At 44.2% G+C, this 18,422-nt stretch overlaps 1 protein-coding gene across 1 annotated transcript in view; it reads right to left on the bottom strand.

Moving 5' to 3' along the window:
• Positions 1-803: 803 nt before the first annotated feature.
• POLR3B (RNA polymerase III subunit B) overlaps positions 804-18,422 on the bottom strand; it is a 79,262-nt gene continuing 61,643 nt past the window's right edge. Inside the window, exons 24-28 of the mRNA XM_084809661.1 lie at positions 18,294-18,397; positions 16,282-16,448; positions 14,426-14,539; positions 10,638-10,811; positions 804-2,593 (exon numbers count right to left, since the gene is read on the bottom strand). Of these exons, the coding sequence (XP_084665787.1) occupies positions 2,464-2,593; positions 10,638-10,811; positions 14,426-14,539; positions 16,282-16,448; positions 18,294-18,397 (689 nt within the window). The 3' untranslated portion in view covers positions 804-2,463. The remainder of the gene's footprint in view (positions 2,594-10,637; positions 10,812-14,425; positions 14,540-16,281; positions 16,449-18,293; positions 18,398-18,422) is intronic.

Genomic DNA, 18,422 nt, shown 5'->3' with positions numbered 1-18,422 from the left:
CTTGCTGTTTGCCACTTTTTCCTAACAGAACTAGATGGATGCCATTGGAGTGGCACAGCAGAGGAAAACTCAGCTTCTAAGGGCGCAATCCTATCTGGATAGTCACCAGCTTCCGAAATTGGAGGCTGCCAACTATCCTATGCAGGGCAGCTGGATTACAGAGCGGATCCTCTCCTCTGTGCTCCAGCCACCCTGCATTTTTGCCTAGATGGGCAATTTTGCCCATCTGGGCACGGCTTCGGGGAGGGAGGGGGCCTGGAGACCCGATAGGAAGCTGCATAAAACAGCTTCCATGGTCTCCTGCCCTTCCCCAGGACCACCCCCTTTTCCCCATCTCCGCGCTTCGATTCCAAGTGCAGAGACCTAGCTGGTGCAGAAAGAACCGTGCTGGCTACGCAGGGGAGGGGCTGGGAGCATGGTTTCCTAGAACTGAGGTTGGAGCCCTGGCTCTGACCTCACTTCCCAGAAACCCAACAATTCTATGGCCCTCTAGACACTGTCCAGTAGCCATAGGATTGCTCCCTCCAGTAGGAAAAAAAAAAAAGGAGAACTGGGTTTACAAAAAGAAGCACAAGAGCTTGAGGAGAAATTGCTTCTAGTGATGTCAGTGGCACGATCTGATAAGTGTCTCTCCATAGGGATGGAAGAATGTGTCAACCTCGTTGCTGCACAGATCCTCTGTTTCCATTACGTTCATTCCATCCCATTTCTACATCAGCTTTCCTTTTTTAAAAATCCGTACAAAAAATTGTAGGTATTTTATGCGAATTTTCAAAAACACATGCATTGTGCACATTTTTTTCAAATGTATGCATTTTTCAAGCTATTTTTCCATTGAATTAACTGTTTTTGTGCAGATTTCCCCAAATACATGCAATTTTGTATGCACTGTTTTGAATTTACACATTTCTATGTGCTCTTTTTTCCTTATGTATGCACTTCTTGTACACATTTTTTGTGAACTGCATTGCAAACTTCGGGAAAGTGTGGATTTTGACATCTGATGGCATTCTGGTTTCTATTCAGCTTCAAATCTGGAAAATTCTCATTGAAATGTGAACTAAACAAATTCCCCTAGCCATGACATTTGTCAGCTACAATCCACACAGCACTCACAACTGCAATAGTGCTAGCTAAAGGGGAAAACACATTTTGTTAGGAACAAGTATCAGGAAAATAGAATACCCTCTACATCTGAAATAGTACCTTGAAGACAGATGAACAGAATTTCCTACAACAAATGAGTAAGATCTGCACGTTTGTTGCAGAAAAAGTGTTTGCCTGATAAAAGTAATCTTTCATGTGCAGTTTTATTTTTATAGTCTTCAATGACCACAGCATATACATTGCCTTATAATTTATACTGGAAAGAAAGAGAGGAATAGTTTCCCCAGAACTTTGCTAGAGAGGCTCACTTTTTCTAGCAGCTGTAGCCCAAGAAATTACTGCTCCATATGGCTGTACAACATGATTCAGGACAAAGGTGTGCCTTAGAATTCCTTTCAATGGCACAGATGCTGGGGCATCCTGGGTGCACCCGCAGGATTATGCAACCATGATTTGATGACAGTTCTAAAAATATGGCTTCTGAGCAGGCCTTGGGAGTTGGTAGGAAATAGTGTTTTCATGGTCAGTTTTCTCTCCCTGAGTGGTTTTCACAACATGGAAGCAGTTTAGATGGTGTTCAAAGATCGTTGCATTCAAGCAGCCTTCCCCAACCTGGTACCCTCCAGGTGGGTTGGACTACATCTTCCATAATCCCCAGCCAGTATGGCCATTAGATAATTCTGTCCATGAAATTAGTCAAATTAAGTACAGATCATCCCACACCCAAAAAAGGTGTGTGTGTGTGTGTATTTATTTATTTAAGACGTGCTCCTTTATCATTGCTGTTTACCAGGACTTTAAAATGTGAAGAGCTCTTAATATTGCTATGCCACGCTATCTTAAGGTCATCAAAAAAATATTGAAAAATGTACTGGAAATTTTTAATTTATTTTTCCATTTCTGGTCAATAACGTTAAAAAACAAAGATGGTGCAGAAACAACCGCATTTAGCTAAAATTACAGTTCAATCAAAACACACCTTTAAATTTCTGCAAAAGTGTTCCTTCAAATCCCATTGATTTCAATAGTTATTCCACTCTAAATTTTACGCACATAAATGGCTGGTTGTTAAAGGAAGCGTGGTTGTCTGGAGTGCTCCCCTGAATTTCAACAGGAAACTGAGGTTGCACAGTCATAGTGCCTTGGTGGATGGGGCATCTACCCACAGATAAACACAGCTTGAGACTTTGCGCTAAGGGCTTCTCATGTTCTCTTGAGCATTGTCTCCCAGTCAAAGAGGAAAGAGAAAACCAATAAGGAATTAGGGGCCTATTTGGTTTTAGCACTTCTGTTGTCACTTAAGCTCCTTCCGATTACGTTTCTGCTTGTCATTTTCTCTCTTTGCTCCTCGATCATTTATTCATTGTACTTGGCCAATTTTAATCTGGGTATAATGTTCATAGATTGGAGTTCTTGGAATAAAAGTTTACAGGCATACGGTATGCGCAGGGAAGACACATGACATGAAGACTTGCAGTAATGGCACCTAAAGAAAAGAAAAATGAGATCAGTGTACATTCCCTTTTTTTTTTTTTAAGAGACACACATCCATTCATTTAGTACATTATATACAGTAAAAGCAATGCAATACTATACAATCAATACCATAAGTATAAAATCAAGTATAATAAAATCTGTCATGAAGCAATAGGCAAAAGAGGTCAAAACACAGAAGTTACAAAGCTTGGGACAACAAAAAAGTATTTGCCTGGAGCCGAAAAGATAACAGAGGGTCTAGGCAAGGGTTTAGTGAGACACCACCACCACAAAAGCCCTCTCTCCTGCTCCCATCGGTCTCACCTCAGATGGCGGGGGCACCCAGAGGATAGACTCTGCTGATGACCTCTGTACAGGTGCTCCTTCAGGTACTTAGGTCCCATAGGGATTTAAAGATCAACATCAGCACCTTGAATTGTGCTTGGAAATTGTCCAGAGCCAGTGCCTAAAGGTTGGATTAAAGTAGCTGCTCTAATGGCAGGGGCAGTCCAAAGGCTGCCCCCCCCCCCAAGTATTCATGCTCTCTTTATCTCTGCTAGCTGTAAGAACTTGCTACTCTGCCTAAAGTTACAGCCTTGTGTTCACCTGGGCTTGTGCACTGGTGCTTAGAATTAACACAGAGCTCCAGCCCCTACAGAGCTGCATCCAACCTGGCAAATTGCTCCTATGGCAGACAATGTAGGTGAAGAGCTGAAGGAGGTAATTATATTACTCCTACACAGACGGCAGTCCGATTGCCTGTGGAACCAAGGAACATGATCGACTCTTACCCAGTCAAGATCCCTACAATCTGTTCCCTCCTTCAACAGCAGTCCTCTTTCCACTTTAAATTCCTGTACATAGGTGGTGTATATGGAGCAGTGTAAGGAAATATGCTCATACATCCTGTGTTTTTATAATCTCCGTGACCACAGTCTGAATCACTGTACCTCCTTATAGGACCATCCCTAAGTCCACTTTCTAGAGATAGAAGGGCATGCTAATTTATATCAACCTTCTTAGTGGTTAAGACGCTGAACTGCAGACTGGAAGGTTGGCAAGTCAGCAGTTCGAGACCCGAGTGCTGCGTGACGGAGTGAGCTCCCGTCTTCAGTCCCAGCTTCTGCCAACCCAGCAGGTCAAAAGCAAGAAATTGCAAGTAGATAAATAGGTACCGCCTCGGCGGGAAAGGTAACAGCATTCCGTGCACCTCGGTGTTCAGTCATGCCGGCCACATGACCACGGAAGTGTCTTCGGACAGCGCTGGCTCTTCAGCTTAGAAACGGGGATGAACACCGCACCCTAGAGTCGGACACGACTGGTTGGGGACACCTTTACCTTTACTTGTTGGATTAGTTCAAATCAAGTTGTGAAAGTCAACCCCCATCCCTCTCCAACTTTCCTTTCCCTCACAGAAATTCAATGGTAAATATTCCAAAAACATTTGCTCTCAGAGCAAATAGAACATTCATGGACGTTCTGTGCTATCATGCCAGTTCAATACTACCACAAGCATATTACAATACGTATATGTCTAAATATTTTTACTTTTGAATATCACATAATTTGTGTAAATGCATTTTCTGCATCAAATGTCTTTAGAATTTACTCTTCCAAGAAAAGTCAGTCAATCAACCAAATGCATTCAAACCTTCCATTTTTATTAGGGCTGTGCACTGCTTCGGCCTGAGGCCTGAACCCCGAGTTCAAGCAGGCTGCTTCAGGTCACTTTGAGCCCCTTCCAAGGCGAAGCGGAGGGGGCACAAAGTCACCTGGACTGGACCGGGGGCTCTCTGAAGCACTCGGTGCACTTCGGAGCTTCGGCAGCTCCAGCCAAGCTGTGCCGGTGCCGTGCCGGTCATTACCTGAGCCGCCCACCTCTTCCGCCACCTCCACCACCACCTTCTCTGCCGCCGCCTCCACCACCGTCATCGCTGCCTCCACCTCCTCCTCCACCACCGTCACCACTGCCGCCTTCTCCTCGTTCTCTGCCTCGAATGCCATCATCGCTGCCGCCTCCTCCTCCTCCTCCACTGTCATCGCCGACGCCACCAGGTCCTGAGGCCTGGATGTGCAATGACTGTTATTGCAGGGAGTCGCCATTTTAAAAATGGCAGCTCCCTGCAATAAGAGTCAGCATGCATGCAGGTCTCAGGAGCTGGCAGTGGTGATGACGGCAAAGGCGGAGGCGGAGGCGAGGAGAAGGCGGTGGAGGTGGCGAAGGCGATGGAGAGGAGAAGGTAGCAGCAGAGGTGGCAGCGTTGGCATCGGAGAAGTCGACGGAGGAGGTGGCAACGGAGGAGGAGAAGGCGGAGGAGAAGGTGGCAATGAAGGAGGAGGAGGAGGCGGCAAGGTAAGGAGCTCGGGGGTTGCATGAGGGTGTTGGGGGGGGACCCGAAGCAGGGTTCAGCATCCGAATCCCACTTCGGGTTCAGGCCCGCCCCGAATCAGCCTGAGCCAAATTGAGCCCACCTCCGAAGCCACGAAGTGGCTTCCGAGTCAGATCAGGAGGTCCCTGCACAGCTCTAATTTTTACTGGCCTAAAATCATATAAAAGCACTCAAAAGCGTTTTCACCTATTGGTAACATGAAATGGGTAACAAAACGGTGATATATTGTCAAGGCTGGCTACACGTTTGAGACCAACCTTGACACAGAGCCCTCTGGTGGGCACCCTCCTATGCTGGTCCCCCATTATACACCCTGGTGGCAGCACTGTGATGATCAACAAACTTCCATTTAAATTTTCCACAATGCCTTGGAGAGACACTATCTCTGGGACATTGTAGGAGATTTAAATAGTGGCTCCAATTTGGCCCAGCACTTATTGGAGCACCAGAAAAAGTGGTTCTGTGGCAGAAAGCAGTGATAGGACTTGTCAGGGCTCTGGAGCTCCAGCAGCTGCCTGAAGATGCCAGGTGCTAATATGGTCTAGTGTGCTGAGAAACTGGGACCAATTATGCCACCAACAAGACAATCAGTGTTTTTAGCAATAATGTATTTAGCAATAAACATCCTTCCCCAACCTGGTGCTCTCCAGATGTGTTGGACTACAACTCCCATCTTCTCTGGCCAGCACAAGCCAATGGATAGGGATGCTGGGAGGTGTAGTCCCACGCATCTAGTGGGCACCAGGTCAGGGGAAGCTGGTGTAACATTTCACCCTGATCTTTGCGAGATTTTTTTCAAATATAAAATCAGTAAAGTGTGGTATTGGGGTAATTCTTATCTGCACAGGAGGACCGTTTTGTATGATGCACCCTCCCCTTCCCCCATCCCACTTCCACTGTTGAAAATGTTAAAATGCTAACGGATATGCTGACATACTAGGGGCTCCCTTAACTGCATGTGCGCCTCTGTTGCAGCCCTGTATTACCAAGGAAACCCTCAGTCAGTGGCACAGAAATGTTAATTGTGGTATTCCAATTTAGGGGTGAAGAATGAGATTCCCCCTCAGTCTAATTTGTGCACTGAATGAATGGCCCAACCTGTACTCGCTGAAGCGGAGAGGGAAGACAATGTTAAAAACACACACAACTACAATTAACAGGTTTTCCTGAGGATGCCTGTCCAAAAGCAAGGAAGAAGAGCCGACTAATTCAGCTGCCCATGGTTTCATTATGACTATTTTTTGTTGTTGTTGTTCAGTCATTCAGTCGTGTCCGACTCTTCGTGACCCCATGGACCATAGCACGCCAGGCCTTCCTGTCCTGCACTCTCTCCCGGAGCGTGCTCAAGTCCATATTCATTGCATCAGTGATGCTATCTAGCCATCTCATCCTCTGCCGTCCCCTTCTCCTTTTGTCTTAGGACTTAAGACTTCTTAAGTTTTAAGAAGGTGGAGTAGGGGGCTGTTTGGGTATTACTCCTCAACCTGTGCAGTAAGATCAGGATCTTTCTTCTACAGCCATCTGGCATCACTCATTTAGCCTAGTTATAAAAGATCACATTGGGAAGAGATAACTGAAAGTGGCAAGCTGAAGGATAATCCTAGTGAGAGTTACTTGGAGGTACGGGGACAGCAGAACTTTTCTGCTTAGTGGGTAGCAGTGCTTTTAAAAACAAGTATAAACTGCAGTATGAAAAATGCTGACCACACCACCTATTATGTAGTTAAACCCAGCACTTCACGGCATTTCTGGAAGATGCACAGACCCAAATGTATAAGGGAAGGGAGTTTGCTCATGGAAGAGCGAGCTCCCAGATTTCATGGAGGGTAAAGCTATCAATGGCTACTAGTCGTAATGGTGCTGGCTACCTCCAGCATCAGAGGCACTACACCAGCAGCTGGGGAACATGAGCGGGGGGGGGGGTGGCGGGGGGGGTGCTACTGCACTCATGTCCTACTTGTGGGATTCCCACAAGTCATGGTGGGAATGACTTGGTGGTCATGGTGCCATGGTGTAAACAGAATGCAGGACTAAATGGACTCTTGGTCTGACCCAGCATAGTTCTTCTGATGTTCTTATGCCTTTCTACATGCCCCCCACTGCAGGCCTTCACATATGGATGGCAGAATCAGGAAGAAGATACTTTCAGTGGGCTGCAAAGAAACAAGGATAGGGATGCTCTCTCGGGGCCCACACCGTTTATCCAAGTCCCCATCCTATTTTATTGCTATTTATGTAGCACCATCCATGCGCATGATGTTTTACTAAGTGTAAGATGACAGGTCCCTGCCCCAATAGGCTTGCACTCTACAATTCCACACAGAGGAGATAGAAGGAGGAGAGGGAAATGGAGACAGGCGTAAACAAGGGAAAATTGTGTATATTTCAGTAAACATACTTAAGTTTGGTTGCAAGAGGATATGGGGACTAGGGGCTGGTGCCAAAGTCTTCAAGGAAAGCCAGATGTTTCAAAGATCTATGAAACAGGTTTCTGCTTAACACAATATGTTAGAATTCTACTGTATTTATTGTCATGGGATCTGCACCCAGTTAAACAGACAGACTCTCTCCTGAATCTCAAACAGTGGTGCTTCAAATAACTGTGCCATTCAGGACTTATCTATGACTTGCTCTCTTACTTCAGGAGTATCCTTTGGGAAAGCAACCTAGCTAGGAGAATAGGTGCAGCCATTGGTGGCAGCATGTCCTTGCTGAGTACTTGAAATTTTGGAGAAAGGCAAAATTTAGTTGCCTGTTATGGAGTGTCCTGGATAACATTTTCTTTGCTGCTGCGCCCTTCCTTGGAAGATCCCTATCCAAATGCCAGCAAGGTCGTCATTCACTGTTAAATCGCGCTAGACATGCTATCTGGTTTACAATTTCTGGACAGACATCCAACTTAGATAGATACCTTTCCTTTCTGTCTTCTATGTCATTTTTAGAGCCGTGTGCTGCAACAAGCTTGTTTATATAGCAATTCCTCGCTAAAGCTGGAATTACAGGCAAAGACCATTTCAGAGGTCTGGAGCTGCTGTAATTGCCTAGTTTCTATTGTGTTGCTCATTAAAGGGCTGCTTGGCTCACACTATTGACAGACAGAGCACATAATCACCTAATAACTGGATAAGAAACCCAATTACACGTTATGCTTCCCCATCAGATATTGTATGGCCAGAATTACACCCCTTAAATGCCTTTTCAGCATTTATATAGCGTAACTTGGAGTTTAAACAAGTTTTGTGCAAGTTCTACAAACTCACTTGCACGATGTCGTTCTTCAGATTTCTCCCCATTTAAGCTGCAGTCTTCTCCTGCAGTAAGTGACCATTGCTATGGCTACCAGTTGTCTGCATAACTAAATAAGGAACTTTTCATGGAACCCAACAATGGACACAATCATGAAAACCTCAGCGGTTTAATTTTTTTAAAAAATCAAGTGTCTAGTCCTTATTGTTGTGAATATGAGAGCCTATTGTGAAAGCATGAAAAGTAGTAACTACATAAGGTTCCAAACCCAGATGTTGAGGGAGCAGGCTTGTCTACCATTCCATGGCTACATGAATCTCCCTTACACCTTCAGTTACTTTCCTGCAGCCTCTAATTAGTTCTGTTACCTGTCCACTTCTTCTACTGCTACACTACACCTTTCAAAATACCTATGTGTATAGGCAGGCACACTGAGAACCTTTTTCACAAATAAGTACATATATAGAACTACTTAACTTATTTGAGATACAGAATTTTCTGTTTCAAGCCATAACTCCCCTCTCAAATGTCTGTGCTTACTGAAAGATAAATCTACACTCTACATAATGCTAACCTTTATTGTATGAGTAGGCAACCTGTGGCCCTCCAGATGTTTTGGCCTACAACTCTCATCATCCCTCACCATTGGCTATGCTGGCTAGGGCTGATGGGAATTGTCGGCCAAAACATTTGGATGGCCACAAGTTGCCCAGCCCTGCTTTATGGTCCCTACATCCATTCATGTATGATTATTTACTTTAAATACCAGGGCAAAAAACAAAGACAGCTAAAGCTGAAGAGCTTAAGTTTTATAAAAGAGCAAAATGTTGTTCAAACTGCTCACTGTTAAAAAAAGGAATGATATTTCCACAAGTTAAACCTTAATTTGTTTATATAACACATTTTAATCTTTTTTCTTGAAATGTGGATTGTCAGGGTTGGAATTGGGGATGGTGGTACAGAATGCCTAAAACCCCTGATAATAGTTTCCTTCTGATCTACATTTTCCCAAAGGCAATTCCAGCCTTGGAAACTACACAGCCCACATGGAAGGAGGTCAAAAATATATGGATGAGTTTTCTAATGAACGGAAAGTAGTCATTTGTGTTTTCCCCTCAACTACCTTACTGACAATTCAGGAGTACCTTCTTATCAGATCCTTGTGTTTTTAGTCTGCTACCTTATCTGTTCTGCTCCTTTTCAGCTACTTCTGGCCTCTTAGCATCCTTACTTCTCTTCTCTCTTTCAATGTAGCGTCTCCAATGCCACTGCCTCTGATCTTGCTTTTCCTAGGCCATGTGTAGGGTTTTCCCCACAGTCAAAGTGACTTTTCATATCCCTAACAGAAGAAGCCCTCTTTGCCAACATTCTATTGCAGGTGCCTTCCCCCTCAGTAGTTAGAATTTTTACAGCATTTCACATCCAGTAGCTTGTATGGGGCTTGCAACTGACAGATAATAGTCATTTTTAAGCTTAAAAGATTTGAAATAGCCATAATGTGCTTATGGCTGTGCAAGCCATGAGTACTTTTCTCCTTGTGTCTGGGAAAGGAGAAAAGATGGAAGAATTCTCTGGATAAAAAGGAAAAGCACTGCAAACCGGTAAGGCCAGTAAGAATGACCTGATTCCACAAACTAAATCTAGAGAAAGAAAACATTCCCTCTCTCCCCTCAAATCTCTGCCATATCCCTTTTTCTTTACTTTTGCTCTGCAAGAGTCCAAACAACTGAACAAAAGGTACAGTTCCATGAAGTTCTTTTGCCAGCCTTTTCAGTGTGGTCTAATTTGGATCTTGGATGAGAAAAGGACATTGACACAGCTGGTCTTCTCTCTTCTGAAAACACTGTGATAAGTCAGCCATTTGTAACATGGGTGATACACGCAATCACATCTTTGTCTCAATTCCTGCACTCAGCTGATGAACCCTTTTTGTTTGTCTAAGTTTAGACAGTGGGGTTTTTTTTAAGCTAAAGGGTTGGAAGATCTCCAGAGAAGTAGATAATCTTCTGCCAAAAACACAGGGGAGACTCCAGTTGCCTTTTAAATTATTTTTGTCCGGTAAAGACATAATCCAGCAGCTCTACAGGCACTACAAAAACTTGACTAAAGCCTTGAGTAGGACTTTAAATAATCTTTTGAGGTTTGCTTTGTAACAAAAACATAGACATCACTTCAATGGTGAGAAGCATTTTTTTTTAAGACATTGTGAAGACATTTCCTTTTTCCTGTTTGGCATCAGACATACCCTCCATGATGTAGATCGAAATGCAAGAATAAAATATGTGCAAAGCACCATGGAATGAACTAGCCATGCATATAATTATAAATTATATTTTTGTCAAGAGAAAGCTTCAATTTATGTAAAAAGCAAAGACCATACACACACATACACACCAAAACAAAACGATGTCTGCTTACCAGCCAGAATAGCCTAGCAATCCACACTGGCCACACACATCCACTTCAAATGCATCGCTTGAAATCATAAGTCTCTCCAACAAGAGCATGCTGGCTCCGTAGCCTATCAGGCAATCTCGCTCCATTTCTCCCAGACGTAAGCCTCCATCACGGGACCGGCCTTCCGTGGGCTGCCTTTGAAATGAACAGGTCGAGTTGCTCAGGAATGCTGTCCCATTGAAATGGAGAATGTTTTTCCCAACAGAACCACATCAGAGTGTTGTAAAGTGCTTAATTCCAGGTGTGCCAGCCCCTGAAAGTCTATACTCCAGCCTTCCCAACTTGGTGCCCTCCAGATGTTTTGGACCAACCCCATCAGCCCCAGCCAGCATGGGCAATGTTCAGGAATGCTGGGAGTTGTAGTCTAAAACATCTGGAGGGCACAAGGTTCAGGAAGGGTCCTATACACCAACCAAAGGTCAAGAGCACGGATGGGGAATGTATGGCCCTCTGGATGTTGCTGGGCTGCAATTCCCATAATCCCTCACTGAAGCCCTAGGACCTGTGGCCTAGGGTTGATAGCAGCTGCGGTCCAACATCTGGAGGGCCACATGCTCCCCACACTTGGTCTAGAGTTTATATAACACTAATTGTTACAGAAGCAATGTAAGTTCCAGCTAAGCATGCAGACATCTCCAAATGATCCTCAGAGAATGAGGCTGGCCTAAGAAAAGGCACATGCAGTTGTAAGGGGAGGCATGCATTTCTCCCTGGTCCTCATTCACTGAGCTTGTGAAGGGGGGTGGGGAGGAAGAAAAGGAAAAACAGTAAGAGAAGAGGCCCTGATTAGGCCTGAAGGCTCTCCATTTACTGTGTGGATTACTGGAATAATAGGCGAGTTCCCTAACTTTTGCAAGAGCTCCTAATGAGTCCTGAAAGCACAGCAAGGACCCACAAGGCCCTGCTTCCTCCATTTCAATTTGGTCCACTCATCCTGGGTCCTGCACAAGGAGACGTGCTGCCAACTGAACAACCTTTGTTTTGACTAATCTACATTTGGAGAGGCCTGCAGCTTTTTCCTTCTTCACATCAGAAGGCCTATGATGACAAAGTCTGAGAACCAACCAAGTTATACTAATCAAGACAGCTATATTTACTGGGGTTGCAGAGAAACAGAGATGATGCAAAACCCACAAAATTAAGAAGTAACCCATTCTTTAAACAAACAGATTTTTTTCCAAAACATGATAGCTGAATTTGGACATTACACTGAACTATGGTTTAGCAAGCTGTAAATAAGCCTAGCCTCCCCACCACCACCCAGGCTCATGCATTCCCCCTCCCAGCCATGTGGGAAGAGGACTTTGGCAGCTGTTGCTTCAGGTTTTGATCAACCATGGCTTGCTGTATTGTCTGAATCCAGAATGGTGGTTAATCCAACAGTTATGGTTCAACAGCCAGCTTTGTAAATCATAGTTAGAAGTTGGCTTGTTTGAAACTAATCATAGTTAAGTTTAACCACAGTTTGCTGGGTTCAGATGACATGGCAAGCAGTAGTTAATCAAAAGCAAACGCTTCTGAACCACTCCTCAAGGCACTAGAGCACTACAGAGGAGGGGGGAGCACATAAGACAGAGGGGAGGCTAGGCATGCCTAAACCATAGCTTAGCTTGATGTCCCAGTGCAGCTATTATGTGCAGGCTTGAGAGAACATAATCCTGAAAATGGTTTTGTGCAGAGATGGTTGATGTTCATCACATTTTAGAATAAGTCTTGAGATGATATTAAACCTTATTCACAGTTTACAACGATTTCACTCTCCAATTAATATGAATAAATAATTGGTGACTCCACTTGATGTTTTGATCAAATGGATTATCTGTAAAAGCACACAAAAAATGGTGGGGGCACAGAAAGGGAAAAGTGCATTTTGGTGGGGGAAGTGAGCTTTGTATCCCATGTTAGAATTCTGAAAGAGAAATAATGGGCTATTTCACATTCATGTTCCTATCCAAGACATAGATTCATAGAATAGTAGGGTTGGAAGGGGCCTGCAAGGCCATCAAGTCCAACCCCCTGCTCAATGCAGGAATCTAAATCAAAGGATCCCTGACAGATGGCTGTCCAGCTTCATCTTGAAGGCCTCCAGTGTGGGAGAGCCCACCACCTCCCTAGGTAACTGGTTCCATTGTCATATTGCTCTAACAGTCAGGAAGTTTCTCCTGATGTTCAGCCGGAATCTGGCTTCCTGTCACTTGAGCCCATGATTCCGCGTCCTGCACTCTGGGATGATCAAGAAGAGATCCTGGCCTTCTTCTCTGTGACAACCTTTCAAGTACTTGAAGAGCGCTATCATATCTCCCCTCAGTCTTCTCTTCTCAAGGATAAACAGTTCTTTCAGTCTCTCTTCATAGGGCTTTGTTTCCAGTCCCCTGATCATCTTTGTTGCCCTCCTCTGAACCCTCTCGAGTTTGTCTGCATCCTTCTTAAACTGTGGTGCCCAAAACTGGACACAGTACTCCAGATGAGGCCTAACCAGTGCTGAGTAGAGGGGAACTAGTACTTCCTGGAATTTGGAAGCTATGCTTCTATTAATGCAGCCCAAAAGAGCACTGGCCTTTTTTGCAGCCACATCACACTGTTGGCTCATATTCAGCTTGTGATCGACAACAGTTCCTAGATCTTTCTCGCTTGTAGTGTTATTGAGCCATGTATCCCCCATTTTGTAACTGTGCCTTTGTTTTCTTTTTCCTAGGTGCAGAACTTGGCATTTATCCCTATTAAATGTCATTCTGTTGTTTTCTGCCCAGCGCTCCAGTCTATCCAGATCACTGTGAATTTTGTTTCTGTCTTCCAAAGTATTAGCTATCCCGCCCAATTTTGTGTCGTCTGCAAATTTGATCAGCATTCCCTGCACCTCCTCCTCCAAGTCATTCATAAAAATGTTGAAGAGCACTGGGCCCAGGACTGAGCCCTGCGGTACCCCACTCGTTACCTCTCCCCAGTTTGAGAAGGTCCCAGTGATAAGCACTCTTTGAGTCCGATTCTGTAGCCAACTGTGGATCCACCGGATTGTTGTTTCATCTAGCCCACCTTGAGCTAGTTTGCTCATCAGGATATCATGGGGCACTTTGTTGAAAGCTTTGCTGAAGTCAAGGTATATGATGTCTACAGCATTCCCATGGTCTACAAGGGAGGTTACTTGATCAAAAAATGAGATCAGATCTGTCTGGCAGGACTTGTTTTTGACAAATCCATATCCTCTGAAGTAAGTTGGATTGATTTTGATGGAGTTAACTTTCAAGTAAGCACACTCAGGATTGTAGCCTCATTTTCATTTCTAGATGTATCATTCATTTATAATTTGTATGGGTCAAGCACTTTTCTTTCAAGTAACCAGGGGAGGAAAGCTACTGGGGGGGGGGCTCCCCGACCACCTGGCACTGCCTCTGTGGATTACAATGGGTGGTAATACCGTGTAGTTCTTCCTCCTCTGTTTATTCTTCTTAGGGAATATTAACTTGGTGTGTATTATTCATTCTTTCATAAATACTGGTGTGCAATGTACAGTATATAAAGATTACCTTTTTGGGTGTTCCTCATATTTAAGTGGTAACTTCAAATTTTTTTTAAAGCTAAGAGAACACCAAAATGTTGCTCCATGGCCTCAAAATAACTGTTTGCATCTTTCAAGCTACAGTTAGAATTTGAGACTGTTTGGATTCTACGTAAAACAGGTCTGAAGGCCAAGCCTGACTCAACAACCGCCTTTTGCATGTTGTGCATTTGTGTCCCTGCTTTTGCCATACCTGGTAAGGACTGCTCTGGGTCCTCGAGCTCTTGCATGCATCTTATCCAGCACCATGTGCTTCAGCTTCTGATAATACACAGGCCCAAAATAGATATAGGCTTCTAAGGGCTCCCTGAGAAGGAAGAAAATCAAAGTTGTTTCTTTCAGATAAGTAAGTCACAGAAATGGCCTAATAAGGGCGTAATCCTATAGACATAGACAGGTGCCTCCAACGCCCCTGTAGTTGGAGGCGACCGCCTATCCAATGCAGGGTGGAAGCAGCATGCAGGAGAGGATTCCCTCCGTGCTGCAGCCGCCCTGCACTTTGCCTTTGATGTGCATCTTTGTGAGTCTAAGCGTGGCTACAGGGAGGGGGCAGGAACGGGGCTGGAGACCACATAGGAAGATGTCTAAAACAGCTTCCGTGTTCTCCTTCCATCCCTGCCCTCAAGAATGCCCTGTTTTCATCCCTCCGTGTTATGAGCACAGAGGCGGTGGTGGCGCAGTTCTTTCCATGCAAGGTACGAGGGGCTGGGGAGCATGGTTTCCCGGCTATAAGCTTGTAGTGCTGTCTATAAGCTCGGAACTGGGAAACTGAAAAATCTTGTCTCCCCCAGACACGGTCTAGGGGACATGGGATTGCTCTCTATACCAAGAGTCCCATGGCACCTTAAAACCTAGCAAATATAAATTCTGATTTTTCCATAAAGCTCAGTGGAGCAGCATGTGCTTTTCTGACTTGTATGGAGGAACTGGCAGTTTCTGTAATTGGTGGTGGCTGTGGCCATAATTAAAGACCAGCTTGAACACCACTGATCTAAAGTAAAAGAAAATGCTGGAGAGCTTCAGGGACTGCTACTTCTGCATTAAAGATTTCAAGTTATGGGAGTGGTTCCACAAGGCACCCCCTTAAGTCAATTCCATTTTATAAGCTGATATGTTGAGGTGCCCCTGAATTCTTTGTAGATATGCTTCTAAAATCATTACCATGTTACAGTTTTCCTTGCAGGAGCGATTTGCAAAAGCATTCCTGGGACTGAAAACTATAATGAAAGAGGGAAGGGAAGCAACTTTAGATGCTCTAACAAATGTAGACAAATTAGAGGTTTTTGAAAAGTGTGTTGGTAGGCAATAGAAAACATTTCACACTCTGGTGAATTTCTCCAAAAGAATCATACTGCCAAAGTTTTTCAGACTGCACTAATTTTCCCTCCTATGCGTAATCTGGATAGCAAACCAGATTTAGGAGGAGAAGAAAAAAAGTTAATTCTTGAAAGAGGATAAATCAACAGATGGAAATTGTTAGTGGGCCAGAATATGTTTGGGGAGTGTAGAGTGGGAAATAGGAAATAGAAAGGTAGGATTAAGATGCATTTTAAAAATGCAGACATGTTGGGCCATATGGCCTTGTCCTGTTCTTAAGCCATCTCATATTCCTTTGAACTCCACATCTCTGAAGGCAGTCTAATCAACACAGCAGGAAGTTAACAGATCAGCCAACTATGCCAGACTGACTCCATAATCGGCGAAAGCCGCTCACAAAAACTCCCAATTGACAAGCACCTGCCTCCAGTGCTAGATTTTGTACTACTGTATTCAATTTAAAGGCCTGCTGATTTTATTCCAGGAGCGAACCAAACTTCTGCCCAAACTGCTTACAACAGCATTATTATTACTATTATGACTGTTGTTATTTAAACACACTAAAAGGGCAAGCAGAGCTTTTAATTTCGTTTGATGCTTTAGGTAGCAATTCACATTAAAGTTATGTACATATGGATTAATGGTTCTATTATGTACTGAAGTCAAAACAAATAGATGTATTAAAACCAGGAAAATGTACGCCCATCCCAATCACTTGCAGGAGGTTCTCACCCAGTAATGCCAGATGTTACATAGTCCTTCCCCAAGTAGTTATAGCCATAACGAATTAGATCTTCACACACATCCTTAACTTTACTGCCCCCAAATGCTGTTCCGTAGTGAAATCTGCCATCTAGGACACCAGCTTTTCCTGCCAGAAGTTCAATTAGTTTTCCCACCTGTGCAATAGAAAACAGAGACACCTCTCAAAATATTTTAGTCCTCTGGAGACTACTTCTCTCTACATCTGTCTAAGCTGCAAACAGAAGGAACTGGAAAAAATTGATGAGGATAAATAAAGCTAAGTGGGCAAATGTTGCTGTCCAAAAGAATCAGGCAACTAGGCCCATACATCCAAGGGGATGTTTGGCTCTCATTTCTTGAACAGTAGCCCCTCTGCACCTAATGTTGCATGACAAACTGAAATATAGCAGGGAAGGCTGCTTTTCAAAGAAGAAAACTATTCCACTGGGTGTGTCCAAGCCCTCGGGCATACCTAAAATAGCTTTTTGGATTTCAGGCAGAAATCTAACGTTGACCACTGTCAGGGCTACTGTATACAGACCAAGTCATCTATCCTTCTTCTGCCACCTTGCACCTCCTGCGGTTATTCCTGTACGACCTTGTTTATCCTCACTGGAACAGACAGTAATCACATATCCAGGCAAATCTCTTTTCCAGACAGTTACTTCTGGAGTTCTTTGGCTGCTACCTTTTGTGGCTCAGCAGCAGAGCACTGGCTTTGCATGCAGAAGGGCACAGGTTCAATCCTTGGCATCTCCTTGTAGCGTTGGAAACATTCCTGCCTAAAAACCTGGAGAGCCTCTGCCAGTCCGTGTCAAGAATACTGGGCTAGATGGACCGATGGTCTGACTCGGTAGCCTGGTTCACACAGTTGCAGGGTAATTAACAAGGCACTGTGGCTTATTAACCATCCTGCACATGCTGGTCAGATCCGCATAATTACCCTCGCCGATGTGGCTTCTTGTGTCGTGCAAACCCAGCAAGGATGGCTTGCTGGGGTAGGTAACAAGCCACCCCACAACCCTACAATAGCCCATGGGTTCTGGGTGGTTTGTTACCCACCTGAACAAGCCACCCCACAACCAGAGAAACTGTCGGCGAGGGTAATTATGCAAATCTGGCCAGCACGCAACTGGTATCCACCAAGTGGTAAACAAGGCATGGTGGCTTTTAAACCACGCTGCAGTCATATGAACCGGCCCGTTATAAATGAGCTTCCTATGCGGAGCTTCACATATCATCAGCATAGGTTTGTGCAAGTGCGCTGCTTCAGCGTTATGGGAATGTGCAACCAGGCACTATCTCCATGAAGATTTAAAAACACAAATGAACTGAAGCAAAACCACAAACTAGAGTTAATCGAGAGCAGCCTTGCCCAACCTGGTGTCCTCCAAACACATCAGACTACAAGTCCCATCATCCCCAGCCAGGATGGCCACACCTGGAGGGCATCAGGTTGAGCAAGGCTGATCTAGCGGGTGCAGACACTAACAAACTTGGGAACAATTATTTTAATGTAAACCCATTACCTTATAGGCTCAGGGTTCACTATCATTCAGCTGCAGGTAGAAGACAGTGAACATACAAAGGCTATGCTAATCAATGCCTAGCAAGTTGATCTCTGGTCATGTTGGCAATTTCTAAGGGAAGCATTCATTCACTGTCTCCAGTTTTCCGCATCTAAATAGTTGACTGCTGCATAAGGAAGATGTACATTAAAGACAGCCATGAATATCTGGGTCCCAAAGAATAAGACACATAAAGTAGGCATGGGGTGCATTATTGGATCAGCCAACTTCTGTCAGCACAGGAAAACACATCTTTTCAATGTAAACAACTGCCCTTCCATTCTATGCTCTATTTTATGAAGAATAATGCATACTATGAAAACTGGCATTATTAATCGGAAATATATCTTTACATAAAAAGGTAATTAAAGTGTTAAAATTTTGAAAATGCAATAAAGTGAAATACAGTCATAAATATATGGTATTACAAACCGTCATACGAGATGGGTAGCCATGGGGATTCATAATAATATCTGGACAGATTCCTGAATCACAAAATGGCATGTCCTCCTGAGGCACAATCAGTCCACAAACCCCTAGAATACAGAATATATTTCAAAC

This window comes from Heloderma suspectum, chromosome 7, assembly GCF_057233095.1.
Source record: "Heloderma suspectum isolate Gila_16-S chromosome 7, 16-S_ref, whole genome shotgun sequence".
Taxonomy (NCBI): Eukaryota; Metazoa; Chordata; class Lepidosauria; order Squamata; family Helodermatidae; genus Heloderma; species Heloderma suspectum.
Note: the sequence above shows the minus strand (reverse complement) of the source record. Positions and strands in the feature narration are given on the sequence as shown.